This window comes from Salmo salar, chromosome ssa09 (genome assembly GCF_905237065.1).
Source record: "Salmo salar chromosome ssa09, Ssal_v3.1, whole genome shotgun sequence".
Classification (NCBI taxonomy): domain Eukaryota; kingdom Metazoa; phylum Chordata; class Actinopteri; order Salmoniformes; family Salmonidae; genus Salmo; species Salmo salar.
This window is the reverse complement of record NC_059450.1, coordinates 18,655,096-18,674,694: the sequence shown is the minus strand read 5'-3', so window position 1 is coordinate 18,674,694 and position 19,599 is coordinate 18,655,096. Positions and strand designations below refer to the sequence as shown.

Below are 19,599 nucleotides of genomic sequence, written 5' to 3'. Positions count from 1 at the left end.
TGCGATCGGGAGTGCGGCCTTTTGCGTCCCCCCAATAGTCCAAATGTGGAATCTGTACCCTTGCCGATATCATGGACAGTAATGGATTGAGAACATTCCAAGATTTGAAAGATACATACACATTACCAGACAAATCATTCTATGCTAGCCTATGGAGTCCCTTGGAAAACCGAACTACCGAAACATCCAATGATGGGATTTGTAAATAAATTATCTGGGCTCCCGAAAGGACTGATCTCTATAATACACAGTGCATTCGGAAAGTATTCAGACCCCTTGACTTTTCCACATTTTGTTACGTTACAGCCTTAATTTGAAATGGATTAAATAAAAAAATCCTCATCAATCTACACACAATACTCATTATTGACAAAGCGAAAACAGGTATTTAGAATTTTTTGCAAATGTATTAAAACTAAAAAACAGATACCTTATTTACATAACTATTCAGACCCTTTGCTATGAGACTCGAAATCGAGCTCAGGTGCATCCTGTTTCCATTGATCATCCTTGAGATATTTCTAGGACTTGATTGGAGTCCACCTGTGGTAAGTTCAATTGATTGGACATGATTTGTGAAGGCACACACCTGTCTATATAAGGCCCCACAGTTGACAGTGCATGTCAGAGCAAAAACCAAGCCATGAGGTTGAAGGAATTGTCCGTAGAGCTCCGAGACAGGATTGTGTCGAGGCACAGATCTAGGGAAGGGTACCAAAACATTTCTGCAGCATTGAAGGTCCCCAAGAACACAGTGGTCTCCATCAATCCTAAATGGAAGAAGTTTGGAACCACCAAGACTCTTCCTAGAGCTGGCCGCCCGGCCAAACTGAGCAATCAGGGGAGAAGGGCCTTGGTCAGAGAGGTGACCAAGACCCCGGTGGTCACTCTGCAGAGCTCCAGAGTTCCTCTGTGGAGATGTGAGAACCTTCCAGATGGACAGCCATCTCTGCGGTACTCCACCAATCAGGGCCTTTATGGTAGAGTGGCCAGACGGAAGCCACTCCTCAGTACAAGGCACATGACAGCCCGTTTGGAGTTTGCCAAGGGGCACCTAAAGGACTCTCAGACCATGAGAAACCAATTTCCCTGGTCCGATGAAACCTAGATTTAACTCTTTGGCCTGAATGCCAAGCGTCACATCTGGAGGAAACCTGGCACCATTCCTACAGTGAAGCATGGTGGTGGCAGCATCATGCTGTGGGGATGTTTTTCAGCAGCAGGGACTGGGCGACTAGTCAGGATCGAGGGAAAGCTGAACATAGCAATGTACAGAGAGATCCTTGATGAAAACCTGCTCCAGAGCACTCAGGACCTTAGACTGGGGCGAAGGTTCACCTTACAACAAGATAACTATCCCTAAGCACACAACCAAGACAACATAGGAGTGACTTCGGGACAAGTCTCAATGTCCTTGGGTGGCCCAGCCAGAGCCCGGACTTGAACCCGATCGAACATCTCTGGAGAGACATGAAAATAGCTGTGCAGCAACGCTCCCCATCCAACCTGACAGAGCTTGAGAGGATCTGCAGAGAAGAATGGGAGAAACTCCTCATATACAGGTGTGCAAAGCTTGTAGCGTCATACCCAAGAAGACTCGAGGCTGTAATCACTGCCAAATGTGATATTTGCAAAAATGTCGAAAAACCTGTTTTTGTTTTGTCATTATGGGGTATTGTGTGTAGATTGATGAGGGGGAAAAACAATTTCATCATATTTTAGAATAAATCTGTAACGTAACAAAATGTGGAAAACGTCAAGTGGTCTGAATACTTTCCGAATGCACTGTATGTGTAATGCGTGCGTACTGGCGTCAGAGAAGTCAGGCGCAGGAGAGCAAAGACTGTGTTACAACGTTGCAGTTTAATAATAAAAATCACCGTGAACAAAAACAAATAAATGCAATGGGACGAAACCCTTCGCTCGCCAGACATAACGTGCACAAACTCTTACAATCAACAATTCTGGACAAGGACATGGGGGAAACAGAGGGTTAAATACACAACATGTAATTGATGGAATTGAAACCAGGTGTGAGGGAAGACAAGACAAAACCAATGGAAAATGAAAGGTGGATCGGCGATGGCTAGAAGGCCAGTGACATCAACCGCCGAACGCCGCCCGAACTAGGAGAGGGACCGACTTCGGCGGAAGTCGTGACAGTATGAACAACTTTTGGAAAGCTCATATTCTGAGCTAGCCATTTAAAAAGTATGGTCCACAGATCTAATTGAATCTGAACAAACCATTAACTGGAACAGAATATGGAAAAATATGACCTTGGAATCCCTTAATTTGAACCATCAATTTATACATTTTAAGTTTGCTCACAGACATCAAGGAAACATTTTACGATGAAATTGGCCCCAACTCCCTACTGTTCACCGTGTCCCCTAAATCAGGTAGGCACATTTCTCCATATGATATGGAAGTTTCCTGCAGTTAAATGCTTCTGGGGCAAATACGGAAAATTTGTTTAGAAGTGCATGAATGTAAATATTCAATGCTTTACATATATTATGTTACTTAACGATGATAGCTCCTTGAATCTCTCAGTCAATCAAAGACAATTAACGCTGGCAGGCAGCACTGCCGCAAAAAAAACATGTTGGCTCTTAGATGGCATCACTTCACTCTTTCCCAATGCGCCAGTGTTTACAGTTACTATTAAAAGTTATAACATAATTATCAACAGTGAGAATGAATGATGCTGGTCAAGGAACAATTGAAGCCTGGACAAATATACTTGACTCTGTAAAGAATAATCTCAGCTAAAGCCCAAAACATACAAATAAACAATCCATAAATCCCAACACATACAAATAATAAATATATATATAATGTGCAACCCTAGTTGCTAGGGGGGCGTGGGAAACGAGTTGGGGGTGGGGGGGTTGGATGGAGACTTGGTGGGGTTGGGGTAATGGGATGGGAGGTTGGAAGCCCACTTCTTTTTAGTTTTGTTTTCCTGTTTATACTGAATGTAGTATCACTTCAACTGTATGTATTTCTTGCTGTTGACTTTCTTTTGAGTGGCAGCCTACAGGTACATGTTTCATAAATATTATAATTTGAAATGTATAATGTACCTGTAACCCCCCCTCCCCAACAAATAGACATTTGGTCAACAAAGAAAACAACAATAACATTTTACAGTATAGTTATAAAAGATGAGATAAGAGTTATCACAGTAACTTTTGGAAAATATAAAACAAGCTCATTAAAAGACAACAAACAGAGAAAACATAGACATTCTCCAGCCAAGGTTTCACTGTAAGCTATACCTTCACAAATGCTAAGCCTTGTCTAACAGATTGCAAGCCATGGAAAATTGACATCTCTTCAGAAGCCATTTTGTGGGTCACAGTACGAGGCAATACTTACACTTCAGCTATGCCCTTGTTTATACTTCACACATACACCTGGGCATATTTAACAAAGTAGGGTAATTGCTTTACAAGCACTTGACCCCAGTTGGTGTCCTTTCGCAATGTTAGACGTGAAAGAGCAATGTTCACGTCAGTTACTGAGGCCATGTTTGTTTCTGTGCATTTACAGGAGTTACTGCAGGAATGTGAGAAGCCAAAAGAGGTGAGACACAACCATCAAATATTATAGCCTTAGTCATGTACCGAAAAAACGAAACATCAAATTCCACTTAGTGTACATTTACTCTCTACAAAGAAATACTTGCAATTCAATGGTCCACTGCTCAAACAGTCTCAGAACGAGTTTAACTGTCAACTGCTAGTACAGGTAGTGTTAACTCATTCTCTTCCTCCCTTTCAGGACTTTATCAATGGGCTGCTTTATCGGATGAAGGGCCTACGCAAAATGTCAGGGCCCCTGAAGAAATAATAATAGGTCAAATCGAGAATCGAGACAATGTGAAGCGCCCCAGCCTCCGCGACCCACCCCATCATTACCTGGTATTCTGGATGTCTCTCTGTGCAGTTACATGTTAATGGGACCTTCTCTCTGCACACATGGGTCAATGTTGGTCTGTAAAGAGAACAGTGGGTTTTGATTAGTGTTTTATATAACATTATTTGTGGACAGTCTTAACATTTTGATTCCCCTCAATTAAAATAATGCACCAGTAATAAAATGTATTGTCTATTACTCACATGGAATGTTTTTGTGTAAGACTGTACATTTTTGCTTGCCTATTTATGTACATATATTTTTGTTCTGATAAGTGTTTGTCAATAAAACCAAAATTTTTTGAGACAAGGCTCTGGATGTATACCTACTGTATATGGATGATATGTCATTTCATAGAAGGATAAAGCCAGTCAGTGTATATAAACATCAAAACAGTGGCCGATAGATCGCTGTTTTTACTTGGTGGCAGATCTGGGGTCCCTGTTTTTACTTGGTGGCAGATCTGGGGTCCCTGTTTTTACTTGGTGGCAGATCTGGGGTCCCTGTTTTTACTTGGTGGCAGATCTGGGGTCCCTGTTTTTACTTGGTGGCAGATCTGGGGTCCCTGTTTTTACTTGGTGGCAGATCTGTCAACGTGTTGACCATGGTTGTTCCGGTGGGTCGCTCTGGATTGGAGTCTGTTAGATGACAATGTAATGTAAATGTTGACCGGCTTCACTGAAGGTAGATTGTATGTTTTAATATTCACAAAAAAACAGTATTGTTCTAAAAGCTACATGCTTCACACTGGAGACACTGTATAAGACGAGAGGAAGAGATTGAAAATTCGATGCCAGCAGAAGTAGGGCAGAGAGAATGGCTGTCCCAAGGAAGTTTTTAGGCTATGCTATCGTGGCACTGCCAACCCTCCCAAAGCTTGTCTTCACCCATCAATATATAATTCCAATCAGCACCAGTGGATAAATCCGCATCATTGAGGGGAAATGTTACGCTTTCATTATTTCAATATTACTCTAAATATTCTGCATGTTTGCACTGTAACACACTATTGCTCCGACGCAAATTACAAAAACAAAGTCATGTTTTTTGTTAAAGGCCCAGTACAGTCAAAAACTAGATTCCCCTGTGTTTTTATATATACAGTACCAGTCAACAGTTTGGACACACCTACTCATTCAAGGATGATTTTTTTCCCTCCACTATTTTCTACATTGTACAATAATAATGAAGACATCAAATCTATGAAATAACACATATGGAATCATGTAGTAACCAAATAAAGTGTTAAACAAAACAAAAATATTTTATATTTGAGATTCTTCAAGGTAGCCACCCTTTGCCTTGATGACAGCTTTGCCCACTCTTGGCATTCTCTCAACCTGCTTCATGAGGTAGTCACCTGGAATGCATTTAAATTAACAGGTGTGCATTGTTAATAGTTAATTTGTGGAATTTCTTTCCTTCTTAATGCATTTGAGCCAATCAGTTGTGTTGTGACAAGGTAGGGGTGGTATACAGAAGATAGCCCTATTTGGTAAAATACCAAGTCCATTTTATGGCAAGAACAGCTCAAATAAGCAAAGAGAAATGACAGTATCATTACTTTAAGACAGGTCAGTCAGTCAATACGGAAAAGTTCAAGTACTTTGAAAGTTTCTTCAAGTGCAGTCGCAAAAACCATCAAGCGTTACGATGAAACTGGCTCTCATGAGGACCACCACAGGAAAGGAGGACTCAGAGTTACCTATGCTGCAGAGGATAAGATCATAAGAGTTAACTTCAACTCAGATTGCAGCCCAAATAAATTCTTCACAGTATTCAAGTAACAGACACATCTCAACATCAACTGTTCAGAGGAGACTGCGTGAATCAGGCCTTCATGGTCGAATTGAAGCAACAAAAAAACTCTACTAAAGGACAACAATAATAAGAAGAGACTTGCTTGAGCAAAGAAACACGAGCAATGGACATTAGACCGGTGGAAATTTGTCCTTCGGTCTGATGTGTCCAAAGTTGAGATTTTTGGTTCCAAATGCTGTATCTTTGTGAGATGCAGAGTAGGTGAATGGATGATCTCTGCATGTGTGGATCCCACCTTGAAGCATGGAGGAGGTGGTGTAATGGTGTGGGGGTGCTTTACTGGTGACACTGTCATTTATTTAGAATTCAAGGCACACTTAACCAGCATGGCTACCACAGCATTCTGCAGCGATACGCCATCCCATCTGGTTTGCGCTTAGTGGTACTATCATTTGTTTTTCAACAGGACAATAACCCATAACACACCTCCAGGCTGTGTAAGGGCTATTTGACCAAGGAGAGTGACGGAGTGCTGCATCAGATGACCTGGCCTCCACAATCATGCGACCTCAACCCAATTGAGATGGTTTGGGACGAGTTGAACTACAGAGTGAAGGAAAAGCAGCCAACAAGTGCTCAGCATATGTGGGAAATGCTTCAAGACAGTTGGAAAATGATTCCTCATGAAGCTGGTTGAGAGAATGCCAAGAGTGTGCAAAGCTGTCATCAAGGCAAAGGGTGGCTACTTTGAAGAATCTAAAATATATTTTGATTTAACACTTTTTTGGTTACTACATGATTCCATGTGTGTTATTTCATAGTTTTGATATCTTGACAATTTTTTCTACAATGTAGAAAATAAAGAAAAACCCTTGAATGAGTAGGCGTGCCCAAACTTTTTACTGGTACTATACACATATTCACACATATATATATGTACACATGTATATATGTATACACATACACTACCATTCAACAGTTTGGGGTCACTTAGAAATGTCCTTGTTTTTGAAAGAAAAGCAAATATTTTGTCCATTAAAATAACATCAAGTTGATCAGAAATACAGTGTAGACATTGTTAATGTTGTAAATGACTATTGTAGCTGGAAACGGCTGATTTTTAATGGAATATCTACATAGGCGTACAGAGGCCCATTATCAGCAACCATCACTCCTGTGTTCCAATAGCACGTTGTGTTAGCTAAATCAAGTTTATCGTTTTAAAAGGCTAATTGATCATTAGAAAACCCTTTTGCAATTATGTTAGCACAGCTGAAAACTGTTGTTCTGATTAAAGAAGCAATAGAACTGGCCTTCTTCAGACTAATTGAGTATCTGGAGTGTCAGCATGTGGGCTCGATTACAGGCTCAAAATGGCCAGAAACAAAGCACTTTCTTCTGAAACTCGTCAGTCTATTCTTGTTCTGAGAAATGAAGGCTATTCCATGCGAGAAATTGCCAAGAAACTGAAGATCTCGTACAACGCTGTGTACTACTCCCTTCACAGAACAGCGCAAACTGGCTCTAACCAGAATAGAAAGAAGAGTGGGTACACAACTGAGCAAGAGGACAAGTACATTAGAGTGTCTAGTTTGAGAAACAGATGCCTCACAAGTCCTACACTGGTAGCTTCATTAAATAGTACCCGCAAAACACCAGTCTCAATGTCAACAGTGAAGAGGCGACTCCGGGATGCTGGCCTTCTAGGCAGAGTTCCTCTGTCCAGTGTCTGTGTTCTTTTGCCCATCTTAATCTTTTCTTTTTATTGGCCAGTCTGAGATATGGATTTTTCTTTGCAACTCTGCCTAGAAGGCCAGCATCCCGGAGTCGCCTCTTCACTGTTGACGTTGAGACTGGTGTTTTGCGGGTACTATTTAATGAACCTGGCAGTTGAGGACTTGTGAGGCGTCTGTTCTAAGTGACCCCATTTTGAATGGTAGTATATATATATATATATATATATATATATATCAGTTGAAGTTGGAAGTTTACATACACCTTAGCCAAATACATTTAAACTAGTTTTTTCTCAATTCCTGACATTTAATCCTAGTAAAAGAATAATAGTAGAGAGAATGATTTATTTCAGATTTTATTTCTTTCATCACATTCCCAGTGGGTCAGAAGATTACATACACTCAATTAATATTTGGTAGCATTGCCTTTAAATTGTTTAACTTGGGTCAAACGTTTTGGGTAGCCTTCCACAAGCTTCCCACAATAAGTTGGGTGAATTTTGGCCCATTCCTCCTGACAGAGCTGGTGTAACTGACAGGTTTGTTGGCCTCCTTGCTCGCACATGCTTTTTCAGTTCTGCCCACAAATGTTCTATGGGATTGAGGTCAGGGCTTTGTGATGGCCACTCCAATACCTTGACATTGTTGTCCTTAAGCCATTTTGCCACAACTTTGGAAGTATGCTTGGGGTCATTGTCCATTTGGAAGACCCATTTGCGACCAAGCTTTAACTTCCTGACTGATGTCTTGAGACGTTGCTTCAATATATCCACATAATTTTCCTGCCTCATGATGCCACCTATTTTGTGAAGTGCACCAGTCCCTCCTGCAGCAAAGCAACCCCACAGCATGATGATGCCACCCCCGTGCTTCATGGTTGGGATGGTGTTCTTCGGCTTGCAAGCCTCCCCCTTTTTCCTCCAAACATAATGATGGTCATTATGGCCAAACAGTTTTTAAAAAAAATCATCAGACCAGAGGACATTTCTCCAAAAAGTACAATCTTTGTCCCCATGTGCAGTTGCAAACCGTAGTCTGGCTTTTTTTATGGCGGTTTTGGAGCAGTGGCTTCTTCCTTGCTGAGCATTCTTTCAGGTTATGTCGATATAGGACTCGTTTTACTGTGGATATAGATACTTTTGTACCTGTTTCCTCCAGCATCTTCACAAGGTCTTTTGCTGTTGTTCTGGGATTGATTTGCACTTTTTGCACCAAAGTACGTTCATCTCAAGGAGACAGAACGCGTCTCCTTCCTGAGCGGTATGACGACTGCGTGGTCCCATGGCTTTTATACTTGCGTACTATTGTTTGGACAGATGAACGTGGTACCTTCAGGCGTTTGGAAATTGCTCCCAAGGAAGAACCAGACTTGTGGAGGTCTACACATTTTTTTTTTAGGTCTTGGCTGATTTCTTTTGATTTTCCCATGATGTTATGCAAAGAGGCACTGAGTTTGAAGGTAGGCCTTGAAATACATCCACAGGTACACCTCCAATTGACTGAAATGGTGTCAATTAGCCTATCAGAAGCTTCTAAAGCCTTGACACCATTTTCTGGAATTTTCCAAGCTGTTTAAAGGCACAGTCAACTTAGCGTATTTAAACTTCTGACCCTCTGGAATTGTGATACAGTGAATTATAAGTGAAACAATCTGTCTGTAAACAATTTTTGGAAAAATTACTTGTGTCGTGCACAAAGTAGATGTCCTAACAAACCTGCCAAAAGTATAGTTTGTTAACAAGAAATTTGTGGAGTGGTTGAAAAATGAGTTTTAATGACTCCAACCTAAGTGTATGTAAACTTCCGACTTCAACTGTATCCATGTGTATGTATGTATGTATGTATGTATATATATATATATATATATATATATATATATATATATGCACTGTACATTTCACTTTACAAGCATTTCGCTACAACTGCAAAAACATCTGCTAAATGTGTATGCGATCAATAACATTTTACTTGAAATTTTCATTCTCACTTGTTAGTCTAAATGTATTCTTTGTGATTGTCTAATTGAAACAAGGGACTTGATTAAAATGACAGCATATCAACAACACAGATAACACATGTAGCAAAAAGGTGGTCCATTATCTCTATCTGCATCCATTATGCCTGTCCATTTCCTGCCTGTGGTCATTGTGTGGGATAGAAAAGTTAGGCCAACACAGAGGGGCCTCTATCTGGGTCTTAATGGACTAAACCCCTGGAGGTGAGATTCATTATGGCTCTCCAGACAGTAATGCACCCTGATGAAACTGCACTCTGCCCCGATCTCTCTGTCATATACCGACAGTAATCTGGTAAAGGTTTTCATTACAGAAACTCTCCTAAAAAAAATCCTCTCTCCAGCCTTTCTGAAATAGTGGCTGTCCTAATGTATGAGTGGAGAACCCCTAGAGGGGTATGACAAAAGAGTGACAGTGTTATATAGTTATGATATTAGTGGTGGGAGAAGTAGGGCACATAGCAAAAAAGCTATCAGGACATCATTTTTATTTTTTTAAATCTCTCATAGACACATTGTTTACATCCCTTAGATCTACATTACACACAGCTACAGGAAAAACAACAATCATGTCAGAGTCCCAGCCAAAGACAGATCATAACACAGACTATACAGCCTGCCAAAAGAAAACAAAGCCTTCACTAATCCTTTTATACTGGCTCCTCTGTGAGCCTCTAGTGAGAAGCTGAGTTGTCTGGGACCATACATCCTCCCAAATAAGCAAATTGTGTTTGTTCGACGTGCATGAGTCTGTGTTGTTACCAACTCAACATCTATCTCATTATCATGACAGCAAATAAGATATCTGCAAGCCATTTCAAGTGTGCTACAATTGAGATAGCACATCAAATTGCCCAGATTACTTTATTTAATTGGACCAAAACCCAAAGGGTTAGGATGGGTAATGCTAAAATACAATAATGTTAAACATTTTGTGAGAGTAAATTAGACTAACCTCACAAATGAAATGTAAATCAATATTGGCAATACTGTCCACAAGTAATTGACTGATATTGATTGGATTACTGATATGTGAATGTCAAGTGAATCTACAATACAGTTATGTAGCAAATCGCAAGCTTAAATTATGCTAATGCAACCCCATAATGTTACTCATAGTATAGCCATTTAGAAGAAATCTATAACTACACTTGACAGATTACTGTGTATTACACTAGATTAGCAACATAATCAGGGTTTCTTCTTAGTCTCTTTGTAAGACAGGTACAGTGCATTTGTAAAGTACTCAGACCCCTCGAATTTTCCAAATTATGTTACGTTACAGCCATATTCTAAAATGAATTGTATTTTTGCCTCTCATCAATCTACACACAATACCCCATAATGACAGTTTGGACGGGCGGACAGCTCTAGGAAGAGTTGGTTATTCCAAACTTCTTCCATTTAAGAATGATGGAAGCCACTGTGTTCTTGGGGACCTTCAATGCTGCAGAAATCTTCCCCAAATCTGTGCCTCGACACAATCCTGTCTCAGAGCTCTACGGACAATTCTGACCTCATGGCTTGGTTTTTGCTCTAACATGCACTGTCAACTGTGGGACCTTATATAGACGTGTGTGCCTTTCCAAATCATGTCCAATCAATTGAATTTACCACATGTGGACTCTAATCAAATTTAAGAAACATCTCAAGGATGATCAATGGAAACAGGATGCACCTGAGCTCAATTTGGAGTCTCATAGGCAAAGCGTCTGAATAATTATGTAAATATGGTATTTCTGTTTTTTAGTTTGAATAAATTAGGTAACCTTTCTACAAACCTGTTTTCATTTTATCATTATTGGGGTAATGTGTGTAGATTGATGAGGACTTTTTTTTTATTAATGCATTTTAGAATAAGGCTGTAACGTAACAAAACGTGGGAAAATGGAAGGGGTCTGAATACTTTCCGAATGCACTGCAGGGTTTCAAAATTCTTGTAACTTTCCAAAAATTCCCTGGTTTTACAGAAATCTTGGTTCGAAGGATTACCGGATTTAATTATTATTACCAGTGGCGGTAAACGTACCCAATTGTCATACTTAAGTAAAAGTAAAGATTAGAGATGCACGATATATCGCTAAGCATATTGGAATCGACCGATATTAGCTAAAAACGCCAACATCGGCTCGATGTCTAGTTTAACGCCAATGTGCAAAATCGATGTCAAAGCTGACATGCATACCTATATCACTCGGGTAGATGACGTAATGACGCCACAAAAAATATAGCGCTACACAGCATTCCTAACCTAGCCCACAATGTCTGCTGTGTGTATCAAGCAGTCATCAAGTTGAGCAGTCATTTGAAAGAGTAAGAACATTTCAGCAAGACAACTCAAAGGCGAAATCCATTAACGCCAAGATAATGGAATTCATTGCCCTTGACAATCAACCATTCTGTCGTGGATGATGTTGGCTTTCGACAACTGGTCGAGCACTAGTACACACTACCAAGTAGGTGCTATTTTTCAGATGTTGCCCTACCGGAGTTGCACAGTATTGTTGAAACTCACATCTATGGGTGTCACTGCTATTAGCTTCACGACTGACATTTGGACCAGCGATGTCGGCCCCATGAGCATTATGAGTCTGACAGCACAGTGGGTCGACGAGGATTTCGTACTGAGGAAAGCCGTATTGCATGCTCAAGAATGTTCTAGTTCTCATACCGCTGCTGCCATTTCAATGGCATTTTAGAACATGTTTGAAACTTGGAAACATGAACACTCCGAGCTCCATTCAAACAACTGACTCGAGAAATAAGCTCAACTGCGTCTGCAGCAGATGTGATACCCTGTCATAGCATTGAAACACCTGCTCAACAAAAATGCCAACACAGACCGTCAGGTTAACTTGGAAAAGTACTCTACTAGAGGCTGTGAACAAGCGATTCGGTGACATTCTCTCTGAGCCTCTACTGTGTTGCCACCATGCTCGATGCTAGGTACAAGGACCGCTACTTCGATGCAGACAAGAAACAGGGTTTACGTGAAATGTTAAAGACACAGCTGGACAAGATGGAAACGGACACAGTGACAGTGCACACCGAGGAAGAGGGGCCACGGACAGACAGAGCTGAAACTTCACTGCTTGACATGTGTGATGAAATCCTGGTTCAGACTGAACAAATGGACAAGTTCATAGCGACGTCGCTTTTTGATCCTTCGATGTCGGCTCTTCCTATCATTCTGAAGCAGAATTCACCAAGCGTTGGATTGTTCACCCACTAATAGGGAACGTGAGCTGGGATTAGACCGTCATGAGACAGGTTAGTTTTACCCTACTGATGATGTGTTGTTGCAACGTAAATTAAACAGGAGTTGTTCAATTTGATAAACTCTTTGGTTAGTGTCAGTATATCTCAAAAAGTATTTGTACAGTTAGACAACCTTACATTTAAAAATATGAAATGATACCTCTGAAATGATACCGCACAGCAAGTAATTGAAAGAAATACGTTTTGATTATGTTTTACTGGTAATTGGGACATAGTAAATGCCAACAAAATAACTTTTTGGTCAGTGTGTGTGTGTGTTTCAACTATTTAACTGTACTAGAATGCTTAAAAGGCCGCTAAAATGTTAAACATTGGTTATCTGTTTCGTTTTTTTTTTGTCAAGGAAATATCTGATATGGGCCAAAAATGTCATATCGGTGCATCCCTAGTAAAGATACCTTAATAGAAAATGTCTCAAGTACAAGTGAATGTCACCCAGTAAAATACTACTTGAGTAAAAGTACCGAAAGTAAAAGTATAAATAATTTTGAATTTCTTATATTAAGCAAACCAGACTGTACCATTGTCTTGTTTTTAAGATTACGGATATCTAGGGGCACTCTTCAACATTTCGGACACCACTTACAAACTAAGCAAGTGTGTTTAGTGAGTCTGCCAGATCAGAGGCAGTAGGGACGACCAGGGATGTTCTCTTGATAAATGCATGAATTAGAAAAAATGTCTGTCCTGCTAAGCATTCAAAATATAACAAGAACTTTTGTGTGTCAGGGAAAATGTATGGAGTAAAAAGTACATTATTTTCTTTATGAATGTAGTGAAGTAAACGTTGTCAAAAATATAAATAGTAAAGTAAAGTACAGTACAGACACCCCAAAAAACTACTTAAGTAGTACTTTTAAACAATTTTTTTTACTTAAGTACTTTACACCCCTGCTTATTCCCTCATAATTCCAGCAATCTCCCAACCAGGATTTCTGGAAAACCAGGGCACTTTGGGAAAGTTACTGGAATTTTGTAACCCTAAAGACAGGTAGTAGTGTTTGGATAAGCCTTCTCTTTGTGATCCTGCAGAATTCCAAGAATACTGTCCGGCCTCTTAAAAGGTACACATCTTTTAGAGTGACTCCAAGAAATATTGATGCCAGCCCCTGCAGTCTCACGTCGACCTCCTCTTGTTTTTCTTAGGTGCCGTGTAACTACTAAATACTTCATACATGTGCTGCTCTGCAGAATGGCAGAAGTTTATACAATATTTATCTAGGTCATGTTTCGAAAAAACCATGACAAGCACACAGGGACAAATTGCGTGCAACTTCACTTTCTTGTAAATCATTGCATAGATATGTGGCCGTAGTATTGTGCAGTACCTGAAGCAGCGGTTGCAGTAAAGATCCCCAGCGGATGGAGGTGTCCTGGTTACAGATGCAGCACCAGGGAAGCTCATCCTCATCACTGTCTGAAGCCTGACTGGCCAGGGCAGCTGCTGGGGTCCTCGATGATGAACACGATAGAACTGGTGTCTTAAACATAGGTCAAACAAATATATACTTAATTTTGTGCTTTTACTGTCTGTTTTATTTGTGGGATTCTTTGGCTGTGTTTATACCGCCACCCTAAGAACTCAAATCTGATTTTCTTTCTATATCTGATGTTTTTTTCTGACTGTCCTCACTAAGATTTTACATGTGACCCATATCCAATTTGCGCATTCACACTGATGTAGCCTTTGAAGTAGCACAGATGCAATGCACATTTACTGGCACTGTTCTGTTATTGGGGGTGGTTTTTATAGTAACAGCAGGTTATGTGAAAAATAACACACACAAAAAACACATAGGAGCAAAACAATATCTGATCTGAGCATCCAAAGGTCGCATATGGAGGATCGGGTTTGTATCACAATTGAGGTCCACATATGGAGGTGGTATGAATCGGAAGTCAAAATATCCGATTCCATGTGTTTTTTTGCCGTTTACACAATAGGGGAAAAAATATGATAGGTATCAGACATGCAAATAATTGTCTAAAGATATGAATTGGGCTTCCTGTGTAAACGCAGCCTTTGAAGTGTATGTGTTCAAAAAGGACTGCATATTTATTACCTGTTTCTTGTGGGCAGCTGTCATTTCTGTGTTCTTTGGGCCACTGTGCTCAGGAGGCATGTTGTAGCCACTGGCCTCATCCAATGCAGTTTATTCCGTGAGCTGGGAATGAGTTAATAATTGCCACAGAATGCTTTATCATTCCTATTCACATTGTTACCAGATGACAGCTTCAATCGTCTCTTTCAATTATGACGTTCATAAGTAAAATGACAAAACAGCAGCCTCTTGTGGTTATGAAAAGTAGCACTATCTAAAATTAGGTTGGTATGCATCCCCACCAGAGTATGAGAGCGGAGTTGAGCGGTTGAAAGTCCTGCTCATAGCTCATGGAGTGGTGCTTGCTCACTGCTCCGACGCTCTATGTCCTTTCCTACTGCTCCACTAAAAACCACTCCATGCTCACAGGGTAAAAAAAACTCACACTCCAAATTTTCTCAATTCATTAAAATCACAATTTAACCAACACCCATCTATTTTTGTGACTACCTGGACCTACCAGTTGTTTTTGAAGTATTGAAACCAAACCATATGGATTTGAATGAAAAGTAGTTGAATAAACATGAAAATGTGAACGTATGAAGCAAACATAATTTCAAATAGGCTACATGTCATATTAAACAGCATATAAACACTCTAAATAGGTCAGGAGCCAGACAGGGAGCCTAAGAACGAAATTAATTATTTAGGGTATATTATTTCAAGGCTATAGCCTACAAAGGAATACACAATAGACTGGTAGGGACATAACGCGTGCAGCATTTAAACAACATGTCGTTGTATTAAATCATTTGTCAATAAATTGTGTATAGGCTGAGACTTACTTAGAATTAAATACAAATGAAACTAAAATGACTTATTAGTGCCTTTGAATTCATTTTTAGAAGTCGATGGTGCCTGGCAAGGCGGCCAGCAGCGAAGAATATCTTCTCCACTTGCAGAGCCACTGGGGATGCTAAACACCCTTTTGGCCACTCTTGCCAGGCTGGGCAGAGATGCAGATATATATATATATATATGCCTAAAAGTTTTTATGCAAAATAACCCAATCAAAACAGAAAGCTCCTTGAATGTGGAAATATGCCAGGCCTAATGGACCACGATGGACTATTGTATAGATAATAGAACAAAAATGAATGAATTGTTTAAGAGATCTGATTTTTTGTTTATAAATACTTTGCTACAATGACACAGTTATCTACCCACCTCGTTCCTTTCTTTTAGCATGTGCACGTAGTAAGTACACCATCATACATTGGGATAAATGTATTTTCAGATTACACAATGATTCTTTAGTTGTGGACACAACATCACCACACTCCCTCTCTTGCTCTTGATCTTTGTAAGTCACCTTGATTTAGCACCTGTGTGTTTTATCAGTTTCTTTATGAAAATATTTAGCGAACTCCATGACAGTAGCTAAAGCAAGGGGCTATAGCAGTACAAAAGTAGACTACAAATGCATGCTCGGGCGGGCATGCCCTGAGCTCGTGAAGTGAGCGCTACTGGAGCGGGCAAGAAGGCCGACGCTCCAGCCTTTGGGAATCTCGCGCCACACTCCAGTCAAATTGGGCATGCTCCACTCCTCGCTCTGCTCACATACTCTGATCGCCGCCATGGGTAGGAATGTAAAAGAAAAAAGGCTCGTTTGAGATAGTGCATATTCAAAGTAGCATGTCAGTTAAGAACAAATTCTTATTTACAATGATGGCCTACACCAGCCAAACCCGGACGATGCTGCGCCAATGGTGCGCCGCCTTATGGGACTCCCAATCACGGCCGGTTGAGATACAGTCTGGATTCGAACCAAGGTGTCTGTAGTGATGCCTCTATCATTGAGATGCAATGCCTTAGACCGCTGCGCCACTCGGGAACCCAGACCTGAAGGATTTGGATACAGCATGAATACGAGGTCAAACAGCGGCAACACAGCAAGTTTTAGTCTAATATGTGTAGTCTAAAGCTGGGACTCACAGGTGGAGGGGGTTGGGAGGGAGGAGGTCTTCCCTGTAAAAAGGCTACCATGCGTTCCTCCATCTCCCCTGCAGAGAGCACAGGCTGGATGGGAGCCTTCAAGGCAGCCAGACGAGAATCAATAACTTTTTCTGACGGGATGGACTCCAACCAAAAGGTGGGCACAGGTATACGTTCAGGTACCAGTAAAGATATAGCCTATTGGAACATAGTGTGTTAAGACAGTGCTCAGTGGTGCTGAGTGCTCACTTCGTTAGTGTCCTCTTTCAGCATTTGCAGTCTCTCAGCGTTGGTCAGGTCCTCTTTACTCAAACCTTTGGTTGGAATGAGGCCTTGTTTGGCATTTCTGCTGCCCCCTGGTCCAGGGGATTGTATCAGGCGTCCTTGTTTGTCCTCAAGCACAGCAACTCGCCTGAGCAAACACAATATAAAAGGCGTTATGATATCTACCGATAAACAATATGTAGCAAACAGTCAGCCAAACCTCTCTATCCTTTCTGGGGAGGTTCCCATTGCTTGGAAGGCAGCCACAGCTTGTCCTTTATTTAAAGGGGGAGATCAAGCTGATCCTAACTGTTATAGGCCTATTTCTATTTTGCCCTGTTTATCAAAAGTGTTGGGAAAACTTGTCAATAATCAACTGACTGGCTTTCTTGATGTCTATAGTATTCTCTCAGGTATGCAATCTGGTTCCCGCTCAGGTTATGGATGTGTCACTGCAACCTCAATGATGTCACCAATTGCCCTTGATTCTAAGCAATATTGTGCTGCTATTCCATTCCATTCTTGTGGGCCAGCTAAGGAGTATTGCTGTCTCTGGCCTGGTTTGCTAACTACCTCTCTCAAAGAGTGCAGTGTATAAAGTCAGAAAATCTGCTATCTCAGTCACTGCCTGTCACCAAGGTACCCCAAGGCTCAATCCTAGGCCACACGTCATTCTCAATTTACATCAACGACATAGCTCAGGCAGTAGGAAGCTCTCTCATCCATTTATATGCAGATGATACAGTCTTATACTCAGCTGGCCCCTCCCGGACTTTGTGTTAAATGCTCTACAACAAAGCTTTCTTAGTGTCCAACAAGCTTTCTCTACTTGTTCTGAACACCTCTAAAACAGAGGTAATTTAGTTTGGTAAGAAGAATGCCCCACTCCCCACAGGTGTGATTACTACCTCTGAGGGTTTAGAGCTTTAGGTAGTCACCTCATACAAGTACTTGGGAGTATGGCTAGATGGTGCACTGTCCTTCTCACAGCACATATCAAAGCTGCAGGCTAAAGTTCAATCTAGACTTGGTTTCCTCTATCATAACCGCTCCTCTTTCACCCCAGCTGCCAAACTAACCCTGATTCAGATGACCGTCCATATAGATCGGCATGTAAGGGTGCTCTCGAGCGGCTAGATGTTCTTTACCCTTCGGCCATCAGATTTGCCACCAATGCTCCTTATAGGACACATCACTGCACTCTATACTTCTCTGTAAACGGGTCATCTCTGTATACCCGTCGCAAGACCCACTGGTTGATGCTTATTTATAAAACCCTCTTAGGCCTCACTCCCTCCTATCTGAGATATCTACTGCAGACCTCATCCTCCACATACAACACCCGTTCTGCCAGGCACATTCTGTTAAAGGTCCCCAAAGCACACACATCCCTGGGTCGCTCCTCTTTTCAGTTCGCTGCAGCTAGCGACTGGAACGAGCTGCAACAAACACTCAAACTGGACAGTTTTATCTCAATCTCTTCATTCAAAGACTCAATCATGGAAAATCATACTGACAGTTGTGGCCGCTTGTGTGATGTATTGTTATCTCTACCTTCTTGCCCTTTGTGCTGTCTGTGCCCAATAATGTTAGTACCATGTTTTTTTGCTGCTACCATGTTGTTGTTATGTTGGGTTGCTACCATGCTGTGTTGTCATGTGTTGCTGCCTTGCTATGTTGTTGTCTTAGGTCTCTCTTTATGTAGTGTTGTGTTGTCTCTCTTGTTGTGATGTGTGTTTTGTCCTATATTTATATTGTATGTATTTTTATTTTTAATCCCAGGCCCCTGTCCCCACAGGAGGCCTTTTGGTAGGCCGTCATTGTAAATAAGAATTTGTTCTTAACTGACTTTCCTAGTTAAATAAAGGATAAATAAAAAATAAATAAACGTATTAACCCATCTGTACTCACTTTCCAGGAGAGAACCATCTGACGCATTATTTTGGTTTTCTCCAGTGACTAAACATTATTCAGTGAGCAAGCAAAACCAGTCCATCAAATATCATGATATTGCATAGTCCTACTGCTTTCGTGTAAAGCTACATCATAACTCCACCTTGCGAGATTCCCATGACATTGCTTGCAGACCTTCTGCTGGGTGTTACCAAAGCTAGGCAAAACTGCGTTGAAAGTCAGGCAACCCGAGCAAGAGGATTGACCGCAGTTCTTACTGCCCAACTGTAAAGAATGACAGTCAAAACATAAAACAAGACGTTTAAACCTGTACCAGATGATTTGACAATGGCATTAGGTAAAAAAAAAAATAATACTTTATTTAACCAGGTAGGCTAGTTGAGAACAAGTTCTCATTTATAACTGCGACCTGGCCAAGATAAAGCAAAGCAGTTCGACACATACAACAACACATGGAATAAAATATCCAACTACAAAAACGTAAAAGGAGTAGGGTAGGAGGCACAAACAAACCTCCTTCCTGAAGAGAGTGAACTTTGATTAACAACAATAACAATGGTTGTCTATTTTGCCGCATTTAGTAATTATGTTTATGTTTCTAAGACATCGCTCGCTGACTGTACCGGAAGTTGTTGGCACAGTCAGTGAGCGCGCAGGAGCCACATGACAT

At 40.9% G+C, this 19,599-nt stretch overlaps 1 protein-coding gene and 1 pseudogene across 1 annotated transcript in view; one reads left to right on the top strand and one right to left on the bottom strand.

Moving 5' to 3' along the window:
- LOC106610866 (protein phosphatase 1 regulatory subunit 14B) overlaps positions 1-4,228 on the top strand; it is a 21,836-nt gene extending 17,608 nt beyond the window's left edge. The window contains exons 3-4 of the mRNA XM_014210510.2: positions 3,559-3,591; positions 3,790-4,228. Of these exons, the coding sequence (XP_014065985.1) occupies positions 3,559-3,591; positions 3,790-3,858 (102 nt within the window). The 3' untranslated portion in view covers positions 3,859-4,228. The remainder of the gene's footprint in view (positions 1-3,558; positions 3,592-3,789) is intronic.
- On the bottom strand, positions 1,845-19,599 carry LOC106610825 (abscission/NoCut checkpoint regulator-like; annotated as a pseudogene).